The following is a 26052-nucleotide window of genomic DNA, read 5'->3' as shown; positions in this document are numbered from 1 at the left end:
GCCATTGGGATTCTATCTCCTGACTGATCGTGCTGGGGGCTCTGCCTGTCTTCAGCACTCAGGACCCTGAGCTACCACCACCACCTGGGAACCCCGACCAGTTCAAGCCTCATGGAGTGGGGGAGATCTCTCTCTCTCTCTCTCTCTCTCTCTCTCTCTCTCTCTCTCTCTCTGTGTGTTTTCTTTTCTACCTCAGGTATTAACCTTTAAAATGTAACTTATGTTTGTTTAGCCCTCCTTGTGTAGTTATCACTATTATTCAATAAATAACTTTTATGGTTCAGCTGGTTGCTTCTCTCTCTCTCTGAATTTTACTCTTTTGTGTTTTTAGCTTCCCCCATTTACTCGGCAGCAACACTTCTTGTACCTAAGCTAAAGATCCCTGTAGTGCCCCAAAATACTGTGGGGTTTGCTCATCAAGTGTGTTACTCCCAGTACAATTGTAATGTGAAAGTGTGATAGGGACGTGTTAAACTTGGGGCACATAAGGGAGGGGCAGCTGAAAGTGCTGTTCAACCCAGCCTATTGAGACCAGGGGCACATAAGGGTACCAGCTTGAAAGTGCTGCTTAACTCAGCCCACTGAATACAGGGACATATGAGGGGATCAGCTGGGGCATGCTGATTGACTTGCTCTGCTAGTGTGTGTGTGTGTGTGCGCGCGCGCGCGCATCTTCATCTAGTTCTAGTTATTAGCCCTGGGGAACCTAGGTCCTGCAGGATAGCTCCATTGGGAGCTCCATTGGGAGGGGACTTGTAGAAGGAAGGAGTAGAGCTCCATATGAACACACAAGTGACATAAGCCCCACATTAATAAAATTACAGAACCCTCCCCCCACCCAGAAGAGTAACCCTAATCAATGAGCCTACCCAAAGTGACGGGCACATCTGATAACATTGTGCCTCTGATTCCTGTACTGAACTGGGGAATGCACATTGGAAAACATAATCCCAATTGTACATACAAATGGATGGGGTCTAAATTAGCTGCTATCATGCAAGAAAGAAACCTCAGAGTCATTGTGTACAGTTCTCTGAAAGCATCTGCTCAACATGCAGTCAAAAACCATAACAACATGTTAGGAACCATTAGGAAAGGGATCGATAATAAGACAGTAAATATCATTATGCCACTGTATAAATCTACAGTACCCCCACACCTTGAATACTGCGTGCAGTTTTGGTCATCTCATCTCAAAAAAGATAGGTTAGAATTGGAAGAAATCCAGAGAAGAGCAACAAAAACGATTAGGTGTATGGGACAACTTCTCGTACAAGGAGAGATTAAAAAGACAGGGACTTTTCAGCTTTGAAAAGAGACGACTAAGAGGGAATATGATAGAGAACTATAAAATCATGACTGGTGTAGAGAAAGTCAATAAGGAAGTGTTATTTAGCCCTTCACATAACACAGGAACAAGGGGTCACCCAATGAAATTAATAGGCAGCAGTTTTAAAACAAACAAAAGGAAGCATTTCTTCACACAATGCAGTCAACCTGTGGAACTCATTGCCAGGGAGATGTTGTGAAGGCCAAAAGTATAACTGGGTTCAAAAAAGAATTAGATGAGTTCACGGAGGATAGGTCCATCAATGGCTATTAGCTAACATGGTCAGGGATGCAACCCCATGATCTGGGTGTCCCTAAGCCTCTGACTGCCAGAAGCTGGGGCTGGGGCTGTCCAACGGGGGATGGTTCACTTGACAATTGCCTTGTTCTGTTCATTCCCTCTGAAGCATCTGGCACCCACCACTGTCAGAAGACAGGATACTGGGCTAGAAGAACCATTCTCCTGGGGGATCCAGGATAGCCACTCTTATGTTTTATGTTCTTAGCTGATTAAATAGAAATTCAGCTTTAGCATCCTGGGAGCATAAGAACCAAGAATGCATTTGTGACACTGGCAGACCAGTCAACCTGTGTATGACCCATAATAACTTAACAAGAGGCGCTTCTACTGTATCAAGACAGTTCACTTGCATGTGAATTTCTAAGAGATGTATTAGTCTAGCAATCATCAACTCATTCAAAAATGAACAATAGAGGCTAAGTGTATTTGTCTGTTTATCTATACCCGGTTAGAAGTTTCACAATGTAACCAAATTAGCTTGTAGATGCTAATTCCCTTTCATGTCTTAATTGCCTTAATTATGTATGCAAGGTGTTCAGTTAACCTGAAAATCAAAGATGTAAGACACTCCAGGAAACCAATCATTTCTACATTATCTTCAGCTTAACTATCTGTGTTATAATGGAAGAACGGCTAATTAGCTTACGTGAATGAATGTAACTAGTTTACTGTGTATGCACAGGAAATAGAAGATTATCTTCAAAGCAAAGTACAACAGGTGATCTGCATTGGGGGAAGGTCCTTCTGTGACAATTTCTGTGAGGTCGGCTTGTCAGCCTGCTAGAATAGCTATAAAAGAGAAGGCTCGGGCCTGATCCTATCATCTCTAGTCTGCTTAAACTCTGAACAGGGAAAGTGTAAGCCATAGGACAGAGATTTTCCAAATAACATTTGGAATAACCCGGAAAATGCATGGAAAAAACTAACAGACTTTACATCTGAGCTGCCTTTGGATTCTGATCTGTTGGGATGATTCCAGAGACTTTTACAAACCAGCAGTTTATTCCATCACTGTTGTGATCCTGAACTATGAACATTGAAAGTCACTTGTATGGATATTGATCTTTTAACCATGTGTAACTCTCTTCTTTCTTTTAACAATAAATCTTAGATTTAGTTATTAAGGATTGGCTGACAGCATGATATTTGGGAAAGACCTGAGATTCATATTGACCTGGGGATAAGTATCTGGTCCTTTATGATCAGTGAACCTCACATATGGTGAGCCAGGTTTTCAGTAACCCCTCACTATATTAGACATAGAATATCAGGGTTGGAAGGGACCTGAGGAGGTCATCTAGTCTAACCCTGTGCTCAAAGCAGGACTAATCCCCGAAGAGATTTTTACCCCACTTCCCTAAATGGCCTCCTTAAGAATTGAACTCACAACGCTGGGTTTAGCAGGCCACTGCTCAAACCACTGAGCTATCCCTCCCCTTTCTTCCAAGACATGGATGTTTAGATGGGAGCCAAGGTCTGGACTGCCAGAAGGGGACTGCATTTGGCATCTTGTTAACTAGGGTGGGAGCTCTTCTGTTGTTGACTTGGTGAATCTAATTATAGAATAAGCCATCAGTTTGGGGGATTGTCTGCCCTCTACTTCTTGCAGTCTGCCTGGAGTGTGGTCACGGCATTGTTGTGTAAACCTCTCTCTTCTGGAAGCAGGGGGATCTTAGTCACCTTGAGATCCCAGCTGCTGCCCTGGAAGAGTTTTTCATGCATTTGCGTGGAGTGTCAGATCTGATATAAGCAGGGAAGTCAGCTCAAGGAAGAAATAAAGAGTAAGAGGCTATACTCACTGTGCTATTAACTGTCTCTTGATATGCAGTCAGCAGCTGGGTGCTGGCCTGCAAGGCCCTTTCTCTCTCCCACTCCTTCTCTGAACTGAACCATGGCCTTAGTAGCTGTTGGTAGAGCAGGGGAATGGACAGAGTTAGTTCCAGAAAATTCCCCCCAAAAGTTCCTCTTAAACAGGTTTAATTGTCACTAAAATCCCTCTCCAAAGCATCTGACCTCGGTGTAGCAAAGGAATTACATGTCTAATGGAAGAGCCCCTTAGATATACAAGTCCCAGGGACCAGATTCACCTCTGGTGATTGAAGCCAAAGGAGGTACATGAGAGATGAATCTGGGCCCGTGTATGTGATGTCTGCTGTAGATTGTCTGATGGGAGCGGTCTAGCACTTTGCATGCTGTTTGATGTCTGCTGCTGTGGTCTGTTTCCTGGGCAACTTCTCCCACGTCGAGTGGCAAAATGACAGAGAGGAGCATTTCTTTTTATTAATTTGAATAAGAGCAGAGAAGTCTTATCCTGAAGGTGCATCAAACTCCCCACCCTTCAGCTCTTCAAGATATTCTGTTCATGTCTGAGGAACAAGAAGTCTCCTCTGAATGAGTTTCCATACACAGGGCTTAACTCAATATTAATGAATTCCTCTTCGAAGAAATGATCAGTTTCAACTGGTTCTCTTGGATTTGGCTACTGCAGTGGTGATTTTCTTGCCGGTCCAAGTAGTGTCAACTCCATTGTAAGAACTCGATCCCAATCCAGCCCACTTATCACAAGGAAGAATGTAGTGCTTTCTCCCTAAAATTAACTCAGTTGTGGAAAATTCCTCCACAACTGAAGCTTGACCCCCTAAATCTCTGACTCTTCCCTGCTGTAACACAAGAAACAAACAATCTCCACCGCGGTTCAATGGTCTACTCACATCAAACATTTCCTGGAACCAGTCTGCGGTTGGTTCTTCCTCCAGCAAAGTCTTCATTAGCTTGCCAAGGGCTTCCACGGACCTCATGTACAGTGACTGAAACCAGAAGAGAAGGAGTGAGGCTCAGCGCATATCATTTGTGTGTGGGGGCCGGGTGAAGCTAACCATAACCTTGCCAGGGAGGCCATGTGTGACTGCCATTACCCAGTGCCTGCTGGGCAGAAATACAGTGGATGGTGCCAGAGGAGAATTGTTGTCACGTACCTGTATATGCAGAGCATCCTTTGCTGTCTCGCCTTCCTCTTTCGTCTTCTCCAAGGGAGGAAGGGGAAATAAACTTTTGAAACACTGATCTATGAGCTCACGGTTTTCCTCCAAGGTCAAAGATGGTTTGAGTTTGCTGGCAGAAGAAAGAGAGAAAAGTCATGCATTAGACTCAGTACCACCTCCAAGTAAAAGAGTGGGTCCAATGGCTAGAGATTGCCCCAGTCTAGAACCCCAAATACAAACAACCCTTCACTTTGCAGCTGAGCACCTCTTTGCACCTCTATTAAGTATTGGCTCATCTAGAAGTAAAGCTAAAGCTTCAAGTCCCCTTTTTAGAGAAACCCACAAGCTTCCTTCCCCCTGCCAGCTAGCCAGACACCTCCCTCCCCATCTGAACTCTCCTCCATTGTACTGCATGGCCCACAACCTCCAGTCTTGTGTCTTTCAAGCACAAACCTCCAAATGGACACATTCAAACCCTCAAGAATGAAAGTTCTGCTGGTGAGCAGCATGTGAGCCAAACCCTGCAGGCATCAGACTGCTCCCAACCTGACACTCCTGAATTAACAAATAAGAAGTCATCACAGTGCCAGGAAATGTGGCAGAAAATAGCCTACCTCAGATGTTCAATGGCAAGAATTGCCTTGTAGCGAACTGGAGATGCCAGGGAATCCAGTGGTTCCTTTTTAATGAAGTCCTGAAATGCATTAATAGGGACATAAAAAATGGGAAATGGATTTGAAAGGCAGAGAGGTCTTCCTCTCACACCCTGAAATAGGGCCATATGCCACACCTGTAATAAACAGACACCGTACTCAGCAGGCTCTCTGCCTCTGAAATGGACCATAGGGCCATCTGCAGGCTATACGGAGGACAGAAAGATAATTCACCAGACACAAGCCATTCCTTCCAGTTACAGCCCACAATATGTCAGCATCTCTGCCGAGCTCAGAGTGGACCCAGCATTTGGGGTGCCATGCAGGTAGCTCATGAGACTGCAGTAGTACAGTCACAGCCAATGGATAAAATAACATCTCCCTGGAAACCCAGTCTTATTGCATTACAACAAACTCCTTTGTACTTCAGTCCTCAAAGCTCCTAATCACTCACCAGCATGTAGCCAAGGAGCTCCTGTTTGTAAGAGAATTCGAACTCCTGGGAGTCTCTGGTCTCCAAGATGGCACAGCTAATCTCCGTGACATTCTGGATGAGAGTTAGTTTTAGGTACATATCCTACATAATCCAGAAGGAGAAACAAGGGAATGTGGATGAGAAACAGAGAAGAACCAGAGTCCAGAAGATAAAGATCAGGAATTAAATCTAGCCTCAGGAGAGAAGAGAGGTGTCCGCAGACCCTAGAAGGCAGAGGACCCCAGCTCTGCACCCACCTCAGAAGAAAAGAAAACCCACGTTCATCAAATAAATCCAAGTCCACTTACACCAGAGCAACCAGGACTCCTGCTTGATGTAGCAAGGAAATCAAGCTCTGTGCAATTTAAACAAGCAACTTGTGTATAGAAAATGCAAGACCTGAGAGCGGATTATTTAGAATTTACCTTGTTCGTAACAGTGATGCCCAGCACCTGAAAAACGAAATGCAAAACAGCTCTTAGCAATGTATGTCCAACATAACACACATCCTCAAAATGTCCTGGCTGGTGAATATGGAGCAGAGAGAAATCACTATTGTTAAATCTTCCAAAAGGCAGGAAATGTATCCAGAGGGGGTGTTTTGTAGAGGTCAATATCAGGGGCCATCCTATGTAATATTTGCATTTGTGAACTACTAGAAGATATCAGTTTGGTTCAACTGTTTTTGACAATGCCTAAGTGAGAGTCTCAGTCAGATAGGGCAGAATTGAATGGCAAAGTGACGTGGAGAGGTTGCACGGAGATGAGAGTCAGTGCCTGCAGTCAGACACCTAGGGAACAGAAATAAGGAGCACACAGACAAACAAGAAGACAGATAAGAGGTAAGGGAAGTAGTGTGTCCAAGAAACAGAGTGACAGCAAATCAACTAAATACAAGCTAGCACTAGTCTCTCTTTGCTAGCGAAAGATAGAGCTAGATACAAATACATATTAGGGGAGTTAGAGTGTTATTCTGAATAGCCTGAGTGTGACTGCATCTGAATTACTGTGTAGCTGTGGTCTACAGAATTTCAGAAGAATATAGAGAAACTAGAGAAAATACAAAGAAGAGCAACAAAAATGATACAACATGTGACAGCTCACGCTCCGTCCATTACAGTTTTAAATTTGAGTTATGTGACAAATTATTGCTCAAAGGAGAGTTTTAGAAAATACAAGCCCTCTCTCTATAAACTCAGAGGCAATGCTATCACTTCAGGGTAATGCCCCTAACACTTATCACACAAAAGCTCTTACCTGACAACTGGCTCTGTAATAGTGAAGGATGTTCCCTGTGATGTCTGCCTCCACTCGGGAGAGAAGCTGGTCTTTTGGAGCATGAACAGCCACGTTGCTGTATGTCAGCATCAGGGTGCTGCGAGTCTTGCCTCTTTTTCCACGGTGGTAGTCCTAGACAATCGGAAACGTCACTAGAGACAAGTTCTTGTGATTCATTTTGCCTTGGAATTCTGATCTGCTGCTGACCGAGGAATTGCTCACAGCAGCAATGGCAGTTTGCACTTGCAAAGCTCTTTTCAGCCAAAGATCTCAAACCACTTGCAAACAGTATTTAAGCAATATAATAACTGTGTGAGGTAGGGAGTTATTAGTATCTCCATCATTCCCACAGGTCACTCTGACACAGAGAGCCTAAAATGCTGAACCTACAGCAGTGAAGTACACGGGAGCTTAGTCGTTGACACTGGTGGGTACAAGATCAGGCGCTAAATGTCTTGCCTAAGGCTGCACAGTGAGTAAATGCAGAGCCAGCAATGGAAGCCCAGAGGCCTAGTCTCCTGCTCTATCCTCTAGATCAGTGGTTTTCAACCAGGAGTACTTGTGTACCCCTGAGGGTCTGCAGAGGTCTTCCGGGGGTATATCAACTCATCTAGATATTTGCCAGTTTTAGAAGCATAGAATATCAGGGTTGGAAGGGACCTCAGGACGTCATCTAGTCCAACCCCCTGCTCAAAGCAGGACCAATTCCCAACTAAATCATCCCAGCCAGGGCTTTATCAAGCCTGACCTTAAAAACCGCTAAAGAAGGAGATTCCACCACCTCTGTAGGGAACCCATTCCAGTGCTTCACCACCCTCCTAGTGAAAAAGTTTTTCCTAATATCCAATCTAAACCTCCCCCACTGCAACTTGAGACCATTACTCCTTGTTCTGTCATCTGGTACCACTGAGAACAGTCTAGATCCATCCTCTTTGGAACCTCCTTTCAGATAGTTGAAAGCAGCTATCAAATCCCCCCTCATTCTTCTCTTCTGCAGACTAAATAATCCCAGTTCCCTCAGCCTCTCCTCATAAGTCATGTGCTCCAGACCCCTAATCATTTTTGTTGCCCTCTGCTGGACTCTTTCCAATTTTTCACATCCTTCTTGTAATGTGGGGCCCAAAACAGGACACAGTTTTCCAGATGAGGCCTCACCATTGTCGAATAGAGGGGAACGATCACGTCCCTCGATCTGCTGGAAATGCCCCTACTTATACAGCCCAAAATGCCATTAGCCTTCTTGGCAACAAGAGCAAACTGTTGACTCATATCCAGCTTCTCGTCCACTGTAACCCCTAGGTCCTTTTCTGCAGAACTGCTTCCTAGCCATTCGGTCCCTAGTCTGAAACAGTGAATGGGATTCTTTCGTCCTAAGTGCAGGACTCTGCACTTGTCCTTGTTGAACCTCATCAGGTTTCTTTTGGCCCAATCCTCTAATTGTCTAGGTCCCTCTGTATCCTATCCCTACCCTCCAGTGTATCTACCATCATTTTACAACAGACTGCCTGCAGTTAAGCAGAGAGGAGCACAATCTGGAGCTGGGGTTCTCTCAAATGATTTTTATCATCTGAGGTCTCATGGCTTGAGCGCTCCTCCCATGCACAATGTGTGGGAACTACATCAGTCGCTTGCATGGAAAAGACATCAGATGATAAAAATCATTTTAGAGAACCCCAGCTCCAGATTGTGCTCCTCTCTGCTTAACTGCAGGCATCACGTAGAACGCATACATTGGGGGACAATGCTAGCTGACCAGAGCAGACACTACTGCAGGGTTGCTGCCCCCGCTTTAGAGGGGGAGAGGAAGTTTGAGAGAAGCCCCTGGCTCCTTTACCTTCAGGTGGCTGATGAACCCAGAAATCTTAACCTTGCTCATTGCAGCCCCAAACTCCTGAAGTGCGTTCAAGGTGAGGTCCAAGTGGCTCTCAGCAGACAATGCAAGGATGGAAATGACTCCCTGTGACCCAAGAAAAATACTGGTTAGGATCTAACTAGGTGCCTGATAGACCCCACGACTCCATTCCTTTCACCTGAAGTGGTGTAAAATGCCAGTGAGGCCTGAGACACATGGGGAGCGGGGGCTGAGTGAAATAGCAATGAAAAGGATATGACGCAAAATGGCATCTGTCCCCTGAGGCCAACTCAGAGCTGAGCCCCACAGGCAGCATTCAGGGATTACTTGGTAAAGTGGGGAGAGGGACAGAGTCCTCACCTCTCTCTCAGGGGCTTCCGTATAATCTGTTGTCATCAGAAATGTATTAATCTGTGATTTAACATGGACCAGGTCCTGACACACTGCTAAGGATGTTCCTAGTGCCTTATACAGGAAACTCTGAAAGAAAGAGACCAGCACTGAGAGATCAGTAACACAACGTGCCTGTCAGTACAGACCCAGCTCAGCAACACTCAGGAAGGAACAAGATAGCCAAGTCCAAGCATCCAGACTGCAGAAACATCCCATCATCTAGCCCAGCCAGAGAACCAACAATGCAGTACAGACAAGCAGCCTGTCCAAGCAAATATTGGAAGGGCGGGGGGGGGGAGGGGGGGACAAGAGAGCAGGGCACAACTAAAAACAAATGTTATATGCAGAATAAAATATAAAGTAATGAAGCCTTGAGAGAAGCCTTATGCAGCCCCCCCAGTCAGAATTTCAAGGGAAATTAACTAGAAACTAAGCCTTAACAGATAACAAACCTTCTCTTTGGAGGGGCTGGCATAGCCGGCCATCTGCTGGCTCAACTCAAGGCTTATCTGGCTGCTCCAGGCACTGTCACCTATCATCTCTAGAGATGTCCTTAGGAACTGCGTGTAAAACAAGAGTTAAAGCAGATGGTTAATTGCAAGAATTTGGGGGTTGTTGTGGGGTTTGTTTGTTTCTTTGTTTGGTGTTTTTTTTTCTTCCTTGTTCTCGGTTGTAAAATTTCCAATATTCAGGTGTCATGGGAAGATTATTTCCCTATTGACAACTATAAACATCAACAACCCAGACTTCCTCTGCCTGTTGTTCTTTAACCTTTGCCTGATGATTCCTCTCAGTCCCCAAACCCAGATGGACAGTGAATTGGAGAATGAGATGGAGCCAAGAAATCTGACCATTCAGGAGTGATTTTATAGCGGATGGAGAATGGGTCTAATAAATTTTGAACACAGGGCCCTGGACTATGAAGGACCAGGCACCTTCTCTGAAGTGTTATGGACCCTTTATGCCACCTCCTGAGGGTCCCCAGGATTGTGAGGTACCTCACTACCACCTGCCCTTAGCATGAGGAAGCCTCCTCTGTGCCTGCCACATGTCAGCTCCTGACTCTGCCAGCCACAGGAAACACAAGCACACCCTTCTCACCCCATCCAGCTCCACTGTCCTTCTACAGGTAAGCCATCGGTACACTCCAACCGCCGAGCCCTCTGTGCAGCCCCAGAATGTCCAGCCCCTGTTCCACTGGACACTCACAGAATTCATAGGTTTGCTACACACCTGTCACCGGTGTTACCTCAGCATCATCGCTCCATTTAACACACTTAGATACGTTTAGAGTGAAAACAACTATACTTCACTTAGATACATTTATAGTGAAAACAAACAGAGTTTAATTCACGAAGGTCAGAGATTTGAGAAGCAGCAAGTAAAATTAATGTAAACAAATGGTTACATAAAAATAAAATCATAACACACTTCTAGAGCTTAAACTTAGATAACCAAACATTCCCCTGTCTCACAAAGGACAGCTCCCCCAAATCTCTCTCCCAGCATGAAACACCCAAATCAAATGTGATCCTCCATTCATAAGACAAGCCAGCTGGCAGTTCGTCCAATAGGTGAAGGATACCTGATGCAGGATACCTCTGGAACTCCTCCAGATATAGTTCCAAGCATCGTCTTCACTTGTAAACAAGGTACCCCCTATTGTTTGTTTGTTTGTTTGTTTTTCTTGTATCGAATCTCCTTTGGAGACTTTGCAATCACTTGATTAGAATGTTGTTCTATTGATTAGCATCCACTGTGAAGAATTACTCATCTACATACAGCCATTCAGGCAGATAAGCATCTCCTGCCTCAAAGAAACTTGTTGATCACTTTCTGGTGACCAGCCCCAACTCACAGACCTTAAAAGCATAAATTTCAGTATACAACCATAGCGCATTATCTATTATCCATCCAGTCACTGTGCAATGATTATGATGATCCGTGTGGCACAGGTATCCAGTAAAGGCTTTACATGACACCCTTTGATTATATGGAGATCAGATCCAGGGAATCCTGGTAATCCTATGCACTCCTGTGGCCTCTGCCACTGGGTACCCAAAGGACCTGGGGTCACACCCTCAACTCCCATTGAAGTCAGCGAGAGGTTAGTAACTCTCAGCACTTTGCTGTTCAGGCCCGAATTTTGAACAGCAGCCAGAAAATATCAGAAACCTCACAAGAGAACCTAATCTTCTTTGATTTTTTTAGCTCAAATAATTTCAAATGAGGCTGGATCTGGAATGGGAAATTCTAGAGTGTAATCCAACCCCAAATGGAACTCCAAACCTTCTGGGGCTTATTTGTCACTAGGTCCTTTCCTTTCATTTTCAGCACTCGCCATAAAAATGTTCCTTGTCTGGATTTACAGGAGGCTGTAAAGAGCTCTTTCTGACCAGAAAGGCTTCTCCATGAGATACAGTCACCAAACCTTGTCTTGTCTCTTTTCCTTTTTGGGTTTCTCAGAGCAAATTTTCTTTTGAGTGGCATATAGAAAAAAAGAATCCTTTAAATGTCCCCCAGTGATGCATTAGCACCATTAGCATGCTGGTTTTCTGGTTAAGTTTTGTGTTGTTCCCAGTGGTAATACAGAGTTATTTATAACTAGAGCTGGTTGAATATTTCACAAAACAAGTGGGATTTTTCACCACACAAATGAAAAGTGAAAGAAACAAAAATATTTTGCTTTTCAAAATCAAAAATGACCATTATTCAATTCTTTGTTTTCCCCCTTTCCTTCCCTTTATCCCTCGTCCCCATGCCTTTTTCCCCTCTTCCACTTTGTGACTGAAAAAGCCAGACGGGGGAGGAGACAAACAGGAAAGCAACTGGGAAAAAAACCCAAAATCAACTTCAGTTTAAAAAAACTAAACATTTTCTATTTGGGTTGGGGTTGCTTTGTTTTGTGTAAAAAAAAAAAAAAAAAAAAAAAAAAAAAAAAAAAAAAAAACTGAAAAATTTGAAAATGTCCCATGAAAATAAAAAAGGCCATTTTTCACTGAACAAAAGTTGCAAATGAAATGGTTTGACCAGCTCTGCTTATAATGAATAATTTATCATTATTCTTTCCCCAGCTGATACATTTGGAGAGGGGAGGAAGGGCTGTGACAATACAGCTGAAAGCCATCTTGTACCTGAAGCAGCATGTGCTCCCACCGTTCATGGTCCAGGGAATTCTCTGTGTTTCCTATAAAGCAGGAGGCAAAACAATAATGTCACTTAGGTTAGCAAGAAGAGTCGTCCCAGGTATCTTCTTCGCAATCTGTCCTTCTAAAACCCCTGGTCTGCCAAGCTGTAACATACCTGGGCTTTCAAGACTAAATGGGACCTACGCCAACATTCTTTGTTGGACCAACAGAAAGTATCATGTTATGTACCCTGCTGGCATTTTTATTCAGGGTCAGTCAACCCACCAGGAGTGAGATGCTGAGCACTCCCAATTCCTGTTGACTTTCATGGGAGCTGAGGGTGCTGAGCACATCACAAAACGGTTCAGCACATCAGAAGACTGGGTTTAATGTGAATACAAACTTTTCCTGCATAATAAGAGATTCTGGACTTGATCCTAACTTGATGTAAATCGGTGTAGCTTCACTGAAGTCAATGGAATTATACTGATTTACATCAGCTGAGAATCTGGCCCTGATTCTGAATGTCCAGCTCTAACCTACCCTTCTTGAATGTCGGCACAATGTAGTACTGGGGACTCTGTACAGCAACAACAACTAGGGAAGATACAGCTCATTTCTTAAATCTGTTTTTTGAATATCAAACCCACTTGAACATTTTGGGGTCCGACGTTCATCAGAAAGATATCGGGTTTGTGCTCCACATAGGGTCTGTCATACTCCACAGAGACTATACTGGCACAGCTATGTCATTAGCCATAACCCCATAGTGTAGACACAACCTACACCAGGGGTCAGCAACCTTTCAGAAGTGGTGTGCCGAGTCTTCATTTATTCACTCTGATTTAAGGTTTTACGTGCCAGTAATACATTTTAACGTTTTAAGAAGGTCTCTTTCTATAAGTCTATTATATAAAACTATTGTTGTATGTAAAGTAAATAAGGTTTTTAAAATGTTTAAGAAGCTTCATTTAAAATTAAATTAAAATGCAGAGCCCCCTGGACCAGTGGCCAGGACCCAGGCAGTGTGAGTGCCACTGAAAATCAACTCGCGTGCCGCCTTTGGCACACGTGCCATAGGTTGCCTACCCTTAGCCTACACTGATTGAAGGGTTTTTTCCACGGAGGTCAATAGATTCATACCACTGTAAAATTGGTGAAAGACATTTTTAGGCCCACAATACCTAGATTCTACAAAGGGCAGCCACTTGGCCAACCTAACTTTTATGGCTCGGGTTTCCTTACAGAAAGAAAACTCTGGGTTTTTTAATTGAATCACCCTTGAAAGTAAACATGGGGTTTAATTTTCAGAAAAATTCAGTTTCCAAAATCAGACTATATATGTAACCCCAAAATATTTCACAAACCTCCAGCTTCATGTGTATTCACCTTCCCAACTAATAACCTAGCAAAGGTGTGGGGGGAACTGCTGTAAAATTTCCATTCAGCTGAAACCTTCCTGGCCTGATTCTGCCCTGATTGAATTGGCCTCAGTGGTTAAACTCTGGATTTACCCCAGTGGTTCCCAGTTATCCAGGTGAAGGAAAAGTGAGGGCCCAGAACCCCAACTTCAATTCCCCACTGTTCTCATGTACTGCAACAGGAATGGCACAACACATGTCAATACGAAGCTGCATTTTGTGGCTTCCCTTCCATGGACCGCACTCCTCCTAACTAGCACTTTACCTTCAACGTACTGCAGCAGAGGTGGGATCTTTACTACCCACATCTCACCCACTGCTGCATGGATATTGTAGTGCAGGGCCTTCAGTAATTGCAAGGCAGCACATCCATGTCCTTCTCTTTCATAAGGGGATGAGGCTACTACCTGTCAATGAGAGAGAAAGAACAGGCTAAGTTTTGTCAGCACAACACCAGTTTGTTCCTGAAGGAGGGAATAGTTCAGACTCTCTCATTGTGGAGATCGTACAATAGAGTTTTTGCTTCTACTGCAGTGTCTTCCTGAAGAAGCAAGCATTCTAGCTAGTACGAGGATGCAGAACAGTGTGTCTCAGGAGAGGGTGGAGAGAGAGAGACCCAATCATACACATTCCTCAGCCTGTCTATAAGCATCTAGCTATAAAACCGATTTTTATAGTTAACTGTCCCACTTCACATTTCGCAGAAAACCTATTTTCATGGTCTACTCACCAGGAGTCGCGCCAGCAGCCCCTGGGGTGTAGGGAGTTTCACTAGGGAAAGAAACAGAATAGCATTAATGATGCCAGGCTTTGCAGAGAGTCCTGCTGATGTTATTCACCTATCCATTTCCAACGTGCCCACCAATGTTGAATACAGCTGATAATAATTTGCATTTCCATAGTGCTTTCAGTCTGAGCATCTCAAAATGCTTTACAAACATGAATGAATTCCGCCTCACAGCACCTCTAAGAGGTTGGCATTAATTACTCCTTCATTTCACAAGTGGGGAAGCTGAGAGAGAAAGATCAAGTGATTTCCCCAAGGTCACATCAGAATTTTGGTGGCAAGGCGGGAACAGAACCCACGTTTCCTAGCTCCCTCCCATGGCCATGTTGTAATCACAAGACCATCCCTCATTCATTTTAGCCTCCTGATTGCAGACGAGAGAACTGGAGCAGACTGAATCTGTTCATTTCATAGGGCCTGGAGAGAATAAATGAAAGAGTTTCTGTTATAAACCTGGTCCACTGTAGTCGAGGCAAGCAGCTTCTTCTCCTTCCTGCTGCTTTTTCTCAGCCAGTTCCCTAAGGCATCTGCAGAGAGGCTTCAAAGTACCAGTGTACTGAGCTGGCACCACATACTCCAGAAGCCTTGGCCATAACACCTGCAGAGAAGAGCAAGACTGTTCAGTACATAGCTATTTCCATTCCCCCACCTCCAGTATCCTGCTGTCTGAATCCCTCCCTGTCATGTAGCTTCTCCTTTTATTCCTCACTGACCCTTCCCTAACCTATCACCTCATCTCTCTCTCCCCAACATCTCACTCTACCTGTCCGGTGCCCCCGCACTCTGTCTTTTAAATACACTGCCTAGTTTGGTGAATCCTCTTTCCCTGCATTAGAGCATTATGGAGCTATTTAGATAGCACCATAAACTCACCCAGAACTTTACAGACCTATAGAAGGCACACTTCCAGCCCCAATATCTGTTCAAATCCAGGATCACCAAATCAGAAGTATTCATGGGGGATCTAAGGGGAAGATGCACTCAGACAGTGGAAAGAATTAAGAGAAGATCTCTGCAACATGATTCCTTCCAGTTAATTGCTTTACATCTTTTCTCTAATGTGAACCACTTACTCCATGATGAAGGGGTCACACTATCCCTGACATGAATTTGATATGTTGTTCCTCCATTATGCTGACTGTGCAAAGAGCTTCCTTGTGGAGAGGTACAAGGAACAACGTCCCTATTTCAAGAAGCAGTAGTAACAGGGCACTTACTTGGGTCATTCCACTGACTGAGGTGTCCAGACATTGCAGGATGTCAATGCACAGGGTTTGGATAGTGCTTTCTTCTTGAATAGCCTGGGTGAGAAGTGTTGTACCCTGCTGTGAGATAGCTAATAAGTTCTATAGAGCTAGTAGTAAGACACTGGCTATAGAATCAGTGTCCTTCTCTTACGAAGCCATCTTGAACATTGACCTATGCCTACTTTTATATTGCACTGGAAGTGCACAAACATCTGAAGGAAAGAGAATAATAGAAACTCCTAACTGGTGGGTCAGATTCCAGGCTTAGGAAAACCCTAAAGTGAAGGGAATGATTCACTGAACACAAAAGAGTTTCCCCAACAGCATTAAGTTTTTTTAAATTTGAAAAACTGTTTCATCTTTTTATCTTTGAGGAAAAACATTCAGCCTCTGCCCAGTGGAAATAAATATGCAGAACCAGGTGGATCCACTCTGTTTGTTCTGATGCCCCAACCAGCTTGGGTCATTCTGTGTGTAGTGAGTGTGATTCTATCAACAACTTACTGTAAAGTTGAACTGTTTATGTTAATACATATCATGGATCCAGTCATGGAGCACAAAGTGTCTGGAGCCCCTGGCTGTGTCCATGGATAGAAATACGGATTGAAGATATTTTTAAACTAGTACATGTAGAGTAGAGTATGTAGTGAGGGAAATATGCAGCAAGCTTTTCCAGGCTCCTGACAGTCTGGGATGCAGCCTGCATAACCTCGGTGTTTTGCTGATAGTTTAGGTATGCTTCAACAGCCACAGAATTGGGCATCATTATGTTCTCTGGAGAGTCTATTGAAAACAAAAAGATGTGCTTCCTTGTACAAGAACATTTCACTGAAAAATGGTGTTTTCAGAAGTTTCAATGTCTCATCAGAGGTTTGAGTAACCTCGATAACTCTGTTAGATGTAATTACCCAGTGTGGGATTCTGATCTCTGTTACACTAGTATAAATCCAGAGTAACGCCACTAAAGTCAGTGGAGTTACCTTGACTTTACACCAATATAACTGATCAGATTCTGGCTCTAATCATTCAGTCCAGCTGTCCCTGAGTCAAAACTCCCACGGAAGGCAAGGGGAGCAATCAGCATGCAAGAATGGTAGGACCGAGTCCTACGTGTTAAGAACTCTCCTTACCAGTTTGCTGGTGGACACACTGAACTCGTGGAAAACATATGCTACCATATCCCATTCTGCACAATTCTCCACACTTCCTGAACTGAGCAGCCTCCTGATGAAATGAAGAACTGCCTTCCTCACCTGCAAGGGTAGAGATTACACACAAGAGTTCTTGTTATCCCTTCTGCCTGAAATAGGAGATAGGATATGAGAGTCCTTATGCTTTTGAGTTTATCTCCTTAGATTATAAACATGGCTACATTTAACACAGGCAGGAGAATGACATGCCTTCTCTAGTCTGCAGTCTCTCCTCTGGATCTGAATGAAAGCTCCACCCAGATATCCATTCATCCCATATCATTGAAAAAAATTGAAATATTTCACTGCTCCACACACAATCTTACCTTAGCATTCTGATCACTGAGAGTGGATTTCACTGCCTTCACAATCAGAAACTTTTTAACTTTTGTCTCGGGCACTGAAAGATAAGGAGAGGTGTACAGTACTTTTTTGTTCCACTCACTCACTTTCCACATTGGAATTAATCCTGGATTTCAAAGGGCCCTATTTAAGAATAGTACCGAGCTTCTCTCATCTACAGAATCAGTGGGAAAAACATAGGACCAGACTCTGGTCTCAGTTACACCAGTGTAAATCTAAAGTAATTCCACTTCTATAATGAGTGCCATCATACTACCATGATGGAAATCTTATAAAAGCGTTAGATAGACTGAGGTCATTGAAGTTAATCTGTGTTTACACCAGTATAACAGAACTCAGAATCTATAGTGTATAATACTGACGAATATCGAGTCAGGAGTCCTATTTTATTTGTATCTGATTATTGTTAACATGCATTAGCCCCAAGTTAACTTCTGTATTTGAAGTTGAAAAATATCTTGGGCTACATTCAGCACTTAGTTGAACCTGTTGATTTCTGGGTGGCCATAGGGGGGTAATTTAGGGCAGCATTTGGTCCCTTAGTGGAGATCCAAACCACTGGTGACTGTGTGTTATAGAGACTCTGTGCCCCATTTGCAGAGGCGGTGAGTCTGTTACAGCCCTGCCGTGCCTACAAAGCCTTGGTTCTTTAGCTCAATCTATAGTAGCTCATGCTTTTAGCTCTGGATCAGGGCCGGCTTTAGGCCGATTCCCCCGATTCTCCTGTGCCTAAGAGGGCCCTGCACTCCACGCCTAACAGGGCCCCGTGCCCAGTGGCCTTTTCAATTTTTACTCACCCGGCGGCGCTCGGGGTCTTTGGCGGCACTTCAGTGGCGGGTCCTTCACTCCCTCCGGCTCTTCGGCAGCACATGAAGGAGCCACCGCCGAAGTGCCACCGAAGACTCGGAGCGAATGAAGGACCTGCTGCCAAAGACTCGGAGCGCCGCCTGGTGAGTACAAGTCCCACGAATCAGACCCCGCACTTCCTAAAGCCGGCCCTGCTCTGGATGTCCCCAACTTAACCCTCAGCATGTTGGCCAAGAGGGCAGCTGGCACAGTTGCTCCTGTGTTACTTACAGTCGGCACCAACAATGGCACTGAGCAGATTCAAAGAGGCCACACGAACAGCCTCATTCTCAATCTCCAGCTGCGAGTGCAGAAATGCTATCAGATCATCAGGAGAAGAACGGGCTGCAAGGGAACAAATCACGTCCTCACTGACAACAGAACTCTTATTCTTACCATACCTGACAAAGGAAGTTACAAGGAAACCACTGTGCAACTCAGAGTCTCTTCCCCTTACCTAGCAGAACTACACAATCCAACAACTCTGCGTGATTTTCCGTGCTGAGCGGCTTAGCTTGAGAACAGATCTGTGGGAAGAAGGGAAATGGTCAAAGAAAAACTAATCAGAAGCAATTGAAAAGAAAAGGTTCAATTAATTTCTAAGCTTCCACTTCCTACTTGTCCAAATAGAGGTCTGAACCCCAGGTAGATGGTACTGAATGCACAGCAATAATCAAACACAATGACCAATACATTCGATAAGAGAAGCTAAAGGGTTTTGAGCAGCAGAGCTGATCGAATCAAGACACAGCCACAGTTTTTACTATACAACTCTGACTCCCCTGATAATCAGCTTATGGTGAAATTGCTTTACAAACTGAGCTGGATATTAGCTAAGAAAATGAGACCGCTACCTGCTTACTCTTGAGCCTGCAGAAATCAGTAAGGCATGAGGAGGTCCCCAGGCTCTGCACTATCATTCGATAGATTTTTATTGTTAATATGCTTCAGATCTGCTGTGCCTAAGCTCAAGGGATCCAAGCAAAACCACCCCTCACCTGGTTGTGCAGAGCACTGCAGATGGCTTGAAACTTCTCTTTAGGTAGAGGGATCTTATATTCAAAAGAGACCTCCAAGAGCTGGCTCAGACTCTGCAACAGAGGGTGAAAGTCAGATGGTGGCACACACAGGAGCAATATGTAGTGACTGAAGCAGCTTCAGGGGATTCCTAGATTCCAAGGCTGGAACGGATTATTGCCATCATCTAGTCTGACCTCCGGTACAACACAGGCCATAGACCTTGCCCAGAATAATTCCCAGAGCAGAGCTTTTAGAAAAACATCCCAATCTCAATTTAAAAACTGTCAGTGAGGGAGAATCCACCTCGGCCCTCGGTAAATGGTTCTAATGGTTAATTATTTCACCATTAAAAATGTACGCCGTATTTCCAGTCTGAATGTTTCTAACTTCAGTTTCTAGCCATTGGATCAAGTTACACCTTTCTCTGCTCAACTGAAGAGCCCATTATAAAACATGAATCCCTCACGTAAGATATTATAGACTGTCATTAAGTCACCCTGTCACAGGATAGGTCCACCCAGTCAGGTTGGTACCAGGTTGTGGAGGAACTGAAGTAGATCTGGGGCGGCCCAACTGGCCTAGTCTCCCTAGCCACCGCAGCAGTCCTGGCTCCTAGGGCAGCGTAGCCTAATGGTCAGGATCAGGGCAGCAGCCCTTCGGTGAGGGTCCATGGCCCAACAGCACAAGTCACTAGGGCTGCCCTTCTGGGTGTGGCAGTGCGGCCTAGTGGCCAGAGTCAATGGAACCGCCCTTGGCCGCAGGGCAATGCGGCCTAGTGGCCAGAGTCAATAGAACCACCTTTTGCAGCAAGGAAGTGTTGCCTAGGTCAGCCCTTCTCCACTGGCTCCTACCTATTCCACAGGTCCCAGCCCAGGGCCCTGTCTTGCCGCAGGGGTATCTGCCTCCAACTCAGCTGGGATCCTTCCCAAACATGCCGAGTCAAAGCCCGGTACCTCAACTGGATCAATGCTTAGTCCACCTAGGCTACTTCCCACCCATTCTTCAGCAGCTGGTAGTCTCAGGGATTCTGTGGTCTCTCCTCCATCTCTGGCACTGGGTGGCTGGGGGTTGGTTGCAGCCACAGCCTGGCTGGCCTCTGAATCCTGGAGCACTGGCAGTCTCTCTGCAGGAGTCTGCAATGCACCTCTGCTCCCTTCAGCAGTCATCTCAGCCTGAGCTGAGCGGCTCTTTCATATCCTGGTTCCAGCTGAAGCATGCCCAGCAGAGATGAGGGGGCATGGCCTCCTCGGCCCACAAAGTATGATTAACCCCTGCTGAACCAATGCGGGGTAGGTAAACCCCATCACGCACCCTTTTACTGTCTGTTTGTTAAACTAAATAGATTTAGTTCCTTGATTCTACCACTGGAAGGCATGTTTTCTAATCCTTTAATCACTGTGGCTCTTCTGTCAATATCCTCTCCAATTTATCAACACCCTTTTTGAATTGTGGGCACTAGAACAGGACACAGAATTCCCACAGTAGTCACACAAGTGCCAGATTTAGAGGTAAAATAACCACTGTACTCCGACTTGAGATTCCCCTTTTTATGCATCCCAGCTTTAGCTTTTTCTGGCCACAGCATGAGTTCGTGTTCAGCTGATTATTCATCATGACCCGCAAAATCTTTTTCAGAGTCACTGCTTCCCAGAACAGCATCCCCCAGCATGTTACGTATGGCCTAAATTCTTTGTGCCTAGATGGAGACATTTACATTCAGCCGTATTTAAATGCACGTTTGTTTGTTTGCGCCCAGTTTACCAAGTGATCTAGATCACGCTGAATCAGTGAGCTGTCCTCTCCATTCTTTACCACTCCCCAATTTTTATCTCATCTGCCAACTTTATCAGTGATGATTTTATGTCCTCTGCCAGCTGATTGATAAAAAAACGTGAAAATCTAATTCCTTCCTGCAGCTAAACACTTTTCTCCTTTGCTGCTTGAAGCTTCCAGAATGTCTCTGATGCCATCTACATATTTTACTATGTTTAAGCAGTTGTGTAGTGCTCTGATGCTATCAAACAAGTCCATGATGCGTTGGTTCCCTCCAAATCATGGGTATTTCAACCCCAAAAGTGACCACATACTCTATACCAGAAAGCTTCAACCAACAGAGATGGTGAGTAAATATCACTACCGAGAGGTTATAGCTGTCTCATGACTTCATTTACAACTGTGTAGCCCCACTGAAGACAGAATATGGCCCATTACTTCTTGCTCATGTGGTACTGAGTTGGATGAAATAGAGAGACGAGGGGAGTGAGACAATATCTTTAATTAGGTTATCTCACCCACCTTCTCGCTCTAATATCTTGGGACCAACATGGCTACAACAGCACTGCATAGAACGGTAGATGAAATAGACAGGCAATGCTTTTATATCGATCTAGTTATATAAGCCAAAGCAATCACCCTCCTTAGTATTAATTTTCAACCACTGATAGTTGGTTTGGTATTGACCAGAGACAACATATGGCAGCCCCTGCTGTGAGGAGTTTATGATCTAAAAGAGAGACACAGAGTTGACAGGATGTACTGGGAAATCACAAGGAGGGAGTATCTTGTTGGGGAGTGGGGCAGGTGTTCTGTTTTTTATCTCCTTATCATCCTCCCCAAGAAACAGAGGATGCTTTTCATAAGAGGCATTTACCTACAAATCTTGTTGCCTGGGTCACCATGTGCATAAACCCAGAACTCGTGTGAATATTTATTATCTAACAAGTCACTGTCTAAACCAGGAAACCCCACTGGCAGCAAATTCTTCATGCAGTTCATACATGCACACGCATAGACAGTTACCTTAATGAGGGGTACCTCACCTTGGTGACGTGAAAAACATCAATGTCCTCCTTATATTGCTCAAGGAGCCATGAGATCAGTTCAAATATCCGATCGTGATGCTCCTCTTTGTGTAGCAAGAGGCTCATCATGGGACCAAGGGCTTTGATGATGGCCTGCTTGAGCTGCATAGATGAGACACAGAATTTATGTTCCTAAGAATTCATTCAATATCATCCAATGGGCACACCTTTTCTACTTCTAATGAGTGCAACTTCCCTTGTTCCACTGTAGGAACGGCCCTATCTCAATATTTCCTGGTAAAGAACCGGGATTCGTAGGGTTGGTTTCAGGATTATATTCTAATGCACTTCACAACTATACCAGGTAAAATATTCCCCAGATTAGTAGGCATTCTCAGCCAACTCAAAACTGCTGTAATTCCACTGGAGCTGAATGGACTTATACCAGGAATTAATTTAGCCCACTATCCCGTGTTCATCTGCACATTAGGTGCCTAAAACTAGAAGCTATGTACACTGTGTACAGACAGAATTTCCATGATGTGGTGACATTATAAATATATGGGGTTTAGATGTTTTACATGACACTCTGTTCCATCCAAAAGGACCTACCATTAAATGCCATCATCACAGAAAGTGACAGATACATAGAATTTAACATTACAATTTCTGCTAAAGATTTAGAAAGCCAGCAATTCTCACCTCCAGATCCTCACATTGCAGCCAGTTGCTGGTCACATGACAATAGAATGGAAGAATTGTATCGAAGAATCGCAATGCACCCATGCTGGGGAATGTGCTCTTATCCCAGCTAGTCAAATATAGATTTATTGCCCTTGACCATTTTTCCAGAACTGTATGGAAGGAAAGAAGACAGGCAATGTGAAAAAGACATATTAGTAATGAGGAGAAGTTGCTTTATCAGTGAACTCACCCAGGCTAAAGTTTACTACAATTCCATGGCAGCTACTGCTTAGTTCAGGACTAGGCGCTGAAATCCCATATCAATTTTGAGCTATTTCTCTTCCCCCCATTCCATGTCTTGTTTCTGAAAAGGCTTTTAAATTTGCATCTCTCTCAATCTTTTTTCAATTACCATCATTTGAAGACAAATTTTTTCTCCCTTCCTTGTTACCTCTTAATTAGAGCTGGTTGAAAAAGCAGTTTAAATTAAATTAAAAATCTTTACTGATAGGGTTTTTTTTCTTCAAAATTGCAAAGTATAAAAATCATTGATATTTTTCAAAAATCAAAAAAATTCAGCCACCTCTTTAGCTGCTCCAAAACACTGGACGCACACTTCCTGATCAAAATTGTCATTGACATTTTTCAGGTTTGTTTTTCATCAAATTTGGAAAGAAAAATTATGGAAAATATAATTAAAAATCAAAATATTTCAACCAGCTCTCCTCTGAATGACTCGCGTCCTCTGCAGTTATTGTTTATTTAACCCTTACACTGTAGGATTTCATCTTGAGTTACAGTTTGTCTGAAAGATGTTCAGTGCCCCTAACATCCATTGGCTTTACTGGGATTTGAAGGTATTGGGGAGCACTTTGCCCTAAAAGTAGATGTATCTAGTGTCCTTGCTAAGAAGAATTAGGGCCCAATCCTGTTCTCTATGAAGTTGATGGCAAAATTCCCATTTACCGCAAAGGCACAGGATTAACCCCTTACTGAGCATCACCTGAAAAGCAAAGGAAGAGAGAAGTGGAGAGGAAGAGAAGATAGAGAAAGAGGGTGAAAGGAGATGATGATAAAGAAACTAAGGGGAGAGAATGGGTGGAGGAGTGGAGAACAGGGGATTTTTAAATGTTCAGTAATGAAATCTGCTCCCTTCACCTCCTCCCCCAGGAGCCTCCTGGCAGATGGGCAGCTTCAGCCTTTGTGTGTGTGTTTATTTTAAATTATATCCATGAGTCATAAAGGGCCTGAACTTACAAATGCTCAGCGCCTCCTGCAAAGTACGGAGCACTCTCAACTTCATTGAGTGCCACGGGAGCCAAAGAACGCAGCACCTAGTGCAATCCAGGGCAGGGAGCACAGTTCAGGCTGTTTGCAAACTTGGCCAGTCACTTCAATCTGTACCAAGACCCCTCAATATCCATTTTGGGCACCTCCAGTAAGTGCTGCTCTTACCACCACAAAACGCTTGTCTCAGCCTGCTGTCCTTGACTAACCCCAACATGGAGAACATGCGCTTCAGGGTCATTCCCACATAAGGGATACACTCAAGTGCTGCAGAAAAAGGCCAGAAGAGAAGGAAGAAAGATAATCAGCTGCTCTCCGCCTTCTTACAACACACTTAGAAACACAGTGGGGCAGGATGCTATGGGCTCCTAGGCCATTTTGTGCTGCGTAAGCAGAGCAGAATGGCTTTAAAGCAGCCATTGAAATCCAGTGGGGGATTCACCCTGAAGAGGGGAATCCTCCACCAGTGTACAGCTGTGCCCAAAGGCCAACTCACTCCCAGAGTAAGGGGAGAGAGCACTGGGACAGGATGGGAAGTGGGGTGGAGAAGAGCTCCACTAGACCTGACCTTCCCCCATCTGATCCTTCAGGAACTTCAGTCAGGGACATAAGTTAGAGCTTGCACCTCCGTCTGGATAGCTCATGATCTGGAAGCCAAGAACTAGCAACAGCAGTTAATCTTGTGTCTCTCCCCACACACACCCTCATGCACACACTCAAACAGAGCTCTGTTTAGCTGTAACATTTTTAGGTAGAGAGAGTAATCCCCTGTCCTTAAATGAAAGACAATAACTTTGAAACAAAAGATGGAAATTACCATACCATAGGCTGATGACAGGTTGCCCAGTGTAATGAAAACAAACTCTTCAGGCAGCCCCAGTAGTTTCAGACGACACTGCAGCTCGTACATCACCTCATAGAAATAGCAGCGTGCCAGAGTCACTAAGGTGTTGCTAGCTGCCACTTTTAGTTCATTTGTTGCTTCCTAACAACAACAACAACAACAAAACAGAGAGAGAGAGAGAGAGAGAGAGAGAGAGAGAGACTGAGGTGAGTGAAGCCGGTTGCACTAGCCAGAGTTGTTTATATGAGTCAAGTCCTTATTTCTGTGCATAAGTTGTGAATGAAGCCTCCCAACTTTCTGTGGCTAGAGTCATTAGTCATAAATATTCATCAAGTCATTTGGCTAAACAATTTTCAGCCTTTGAGTTCCTTGCAAGCTGCTTAGTTAGACTATTTACTATTAGCTACTTGTGGTGGATGTCATATGATATTTTTCCCTGCTCTTCCCTGAGGAGGTAGTGAGACACAGACTGGGCAGCTTCAAGATATTCAGAGAGCTTTCCTGGAATAAACTGTCCCCCAAAAGGAGGCTGACTTCCTTTGGAACAAGAGAGGGATTTTTCCATGGGTTTTCCTGCTGGCAAACTATATTCTAAATCCAATGCTGCTTCTTTTGGAGACAGCTCAGATTCTGTCTGTCTTGGGGCTTTATACTGCCACTTATCGCTATAGTATCAGAGCGCCTTCCACATAACATCAGGATCAATAATGAAATCCCTCGTAGACTTTGGGAAAGACTTGCTCGTTCAGAAACCATAGGCCTGTCTCTGTGTCTGATATCATGTGTCTCGGGTCCTGATCCCGCAAAACACTTAAGCACATGTGTAACTTTCGCATGTGAGTTCTCCCATCCTATGCATGTGCACAAGTGCTGTCTAGGACCTGGGCTTTGGTCTGGAGGAAGGTGTAGGCCTCTAATAGGAGAATATATTTTTGTTTCAGTATATAGTTTACCCCCTCAAAAAGAGTTTTAATTAGTTAAAGCTTTGGATCCTTTGATTAGTATCTCGGGAGAACTAACTTACCTGAGTCTCTCTCATGTGGTTTGAGGCCAGGGTTATTATTTTGTTCAGTAGCCTTCTCTCTAGGCCCCCGGTGTCCTGCTGTAATATTTTCTCCAGGACACAGTAAATGTCAACTCTGTCTCGCTGCGGACAAAACATAAAAGAGAAC

General features: G+C 44.3%; 2 protein-coding genes across 2 annotated transcripts in view; both read right to left on the bottom strand.

Moving 5' to 3' along the window:
• LOC135978505 (maestro heat-like repeat-containing protein family member 2B) overlaps positions 1–17619 on the bottom strand; it is a gene marked incomplete at its 3' end in the record, with an annotated part of 30194 nt that extends 12575 nt beyond the window's left edge. The window contains exons 1-17 of the mRNA XM_065579436.1: positions 17362–17619; positions 16976–17098; positions 15816–15899; positions 15052–15196; positions 14542–14582; positions 14077–14218; positions 12397–12449; positions 9715–9822; positions 9230–9349; positions 8852–8974; positions 6997–7149; positions 6165–6191; positions 5719–5841; positions 5226–5305; positions 4606–4741; positions 4342–4437; positions 3430–3534 (exon numbers count right to left, since the gene is read on the bottom strand). Coding sequence (XP_065435508.1) covers positions 3430–3534; positions 4342–4437; positions 4606–4741; positions 5226–5305; positions 5719–5841; positions 6165–6191; positions 6997–7149; positions 8852–8974; positions 9230–9349; positions 9715–9822; positions 12397–12449; positions 14077–14218; positions 14542–14582; positions 15052–15196; positions 15816–15899; positions 16976–17098; positions 17362–17493 — 1791 coding nt within the window. The remainder of the gene's footprint in view (positions 1–3429; positions 3535–4341; positions 4438–4605; positions 4742–5225; positions 5306–5718; positions 5842–6164; positions 6192–6996; positions 7150–8851; positions 8975–9229; positions 9350–9714; positions 9823–12396; positions 12450–14076; positions 14219–14541; positions 14583–15051; positions 15197–15815; positions 15900–16975; positions 17099–17361) is intronic.
• Positions 17620–18467: 848 nt separating this feature from the next.
• On the bottom strand, positions 18468–25007 carry LOC135978504 (maestro heat-like repeat-containing protein family member 2A). Its single transcript, XM_065579435.1, has 7 exons — positions 24859–25007; positions 24205–24303; positions 22768–22919; positions 22084–22227; positions 19243–19335; positions 18702–18771; positions 18468–18589 (listed from the first exon to the last, which is right to left on the bottom strand). Exons 1-7 carry the CDS (start codon positions 24944–24946, stop codon positions 18468–18470), a joined length of 768 nt encoding a protein of 255 aa, XP_065435507.1. The 5' UTR covers positions 24947–25007.
• Positions 25008–26052: the final 1045 nt, after the last annotated feature.

This window comes from Chrysemys picta, unplaced genomic scaffold (genome assembly GCF_011386835.1).
Source record: "Chrysemys picta bellii isolate R12L10 unplaced genomic scaffold, ASM1138683v2 scaf292, whole genome shotgun sequence".
Taxonomy (NCBI): Eukaryota; Metazoa; Chordata; order Testudines; family Emydidae; genus Chrysemys; species Chrysemys picta.
The sequence above is the reverse complement of the archived record's forward strand: the minus strand, read 5'-3'. Positions and strand labels throughout refer to the sequence as shown.

Excerpts from the sequence above, each read along its gene's own strand:
- LOC135978504 (XM_065579435.1), bottom strand. The coding sequence starts at position 24,946 with ATGTACGAGCTGCAGTGTCGTCTGAAACTACTGGGGCTGCCTGAAGAG. Across the intron at positions 19,336-22,083 it reads ATGTTTTTCACGTCACCAAG|AGTCTGAGCCAGCTCTTGGA; the intron begins GTGAGGTACCCC and ends CCTCTGTTGCAG. Across the intron at positions 18,772-19,242 it reads GCAGTGCTCTGCACAACCAG|ATCTGTTCTCAAGCTAAGCC; the intron begins GTGAGGGGTGGT and ends TTCTTCCCACAG.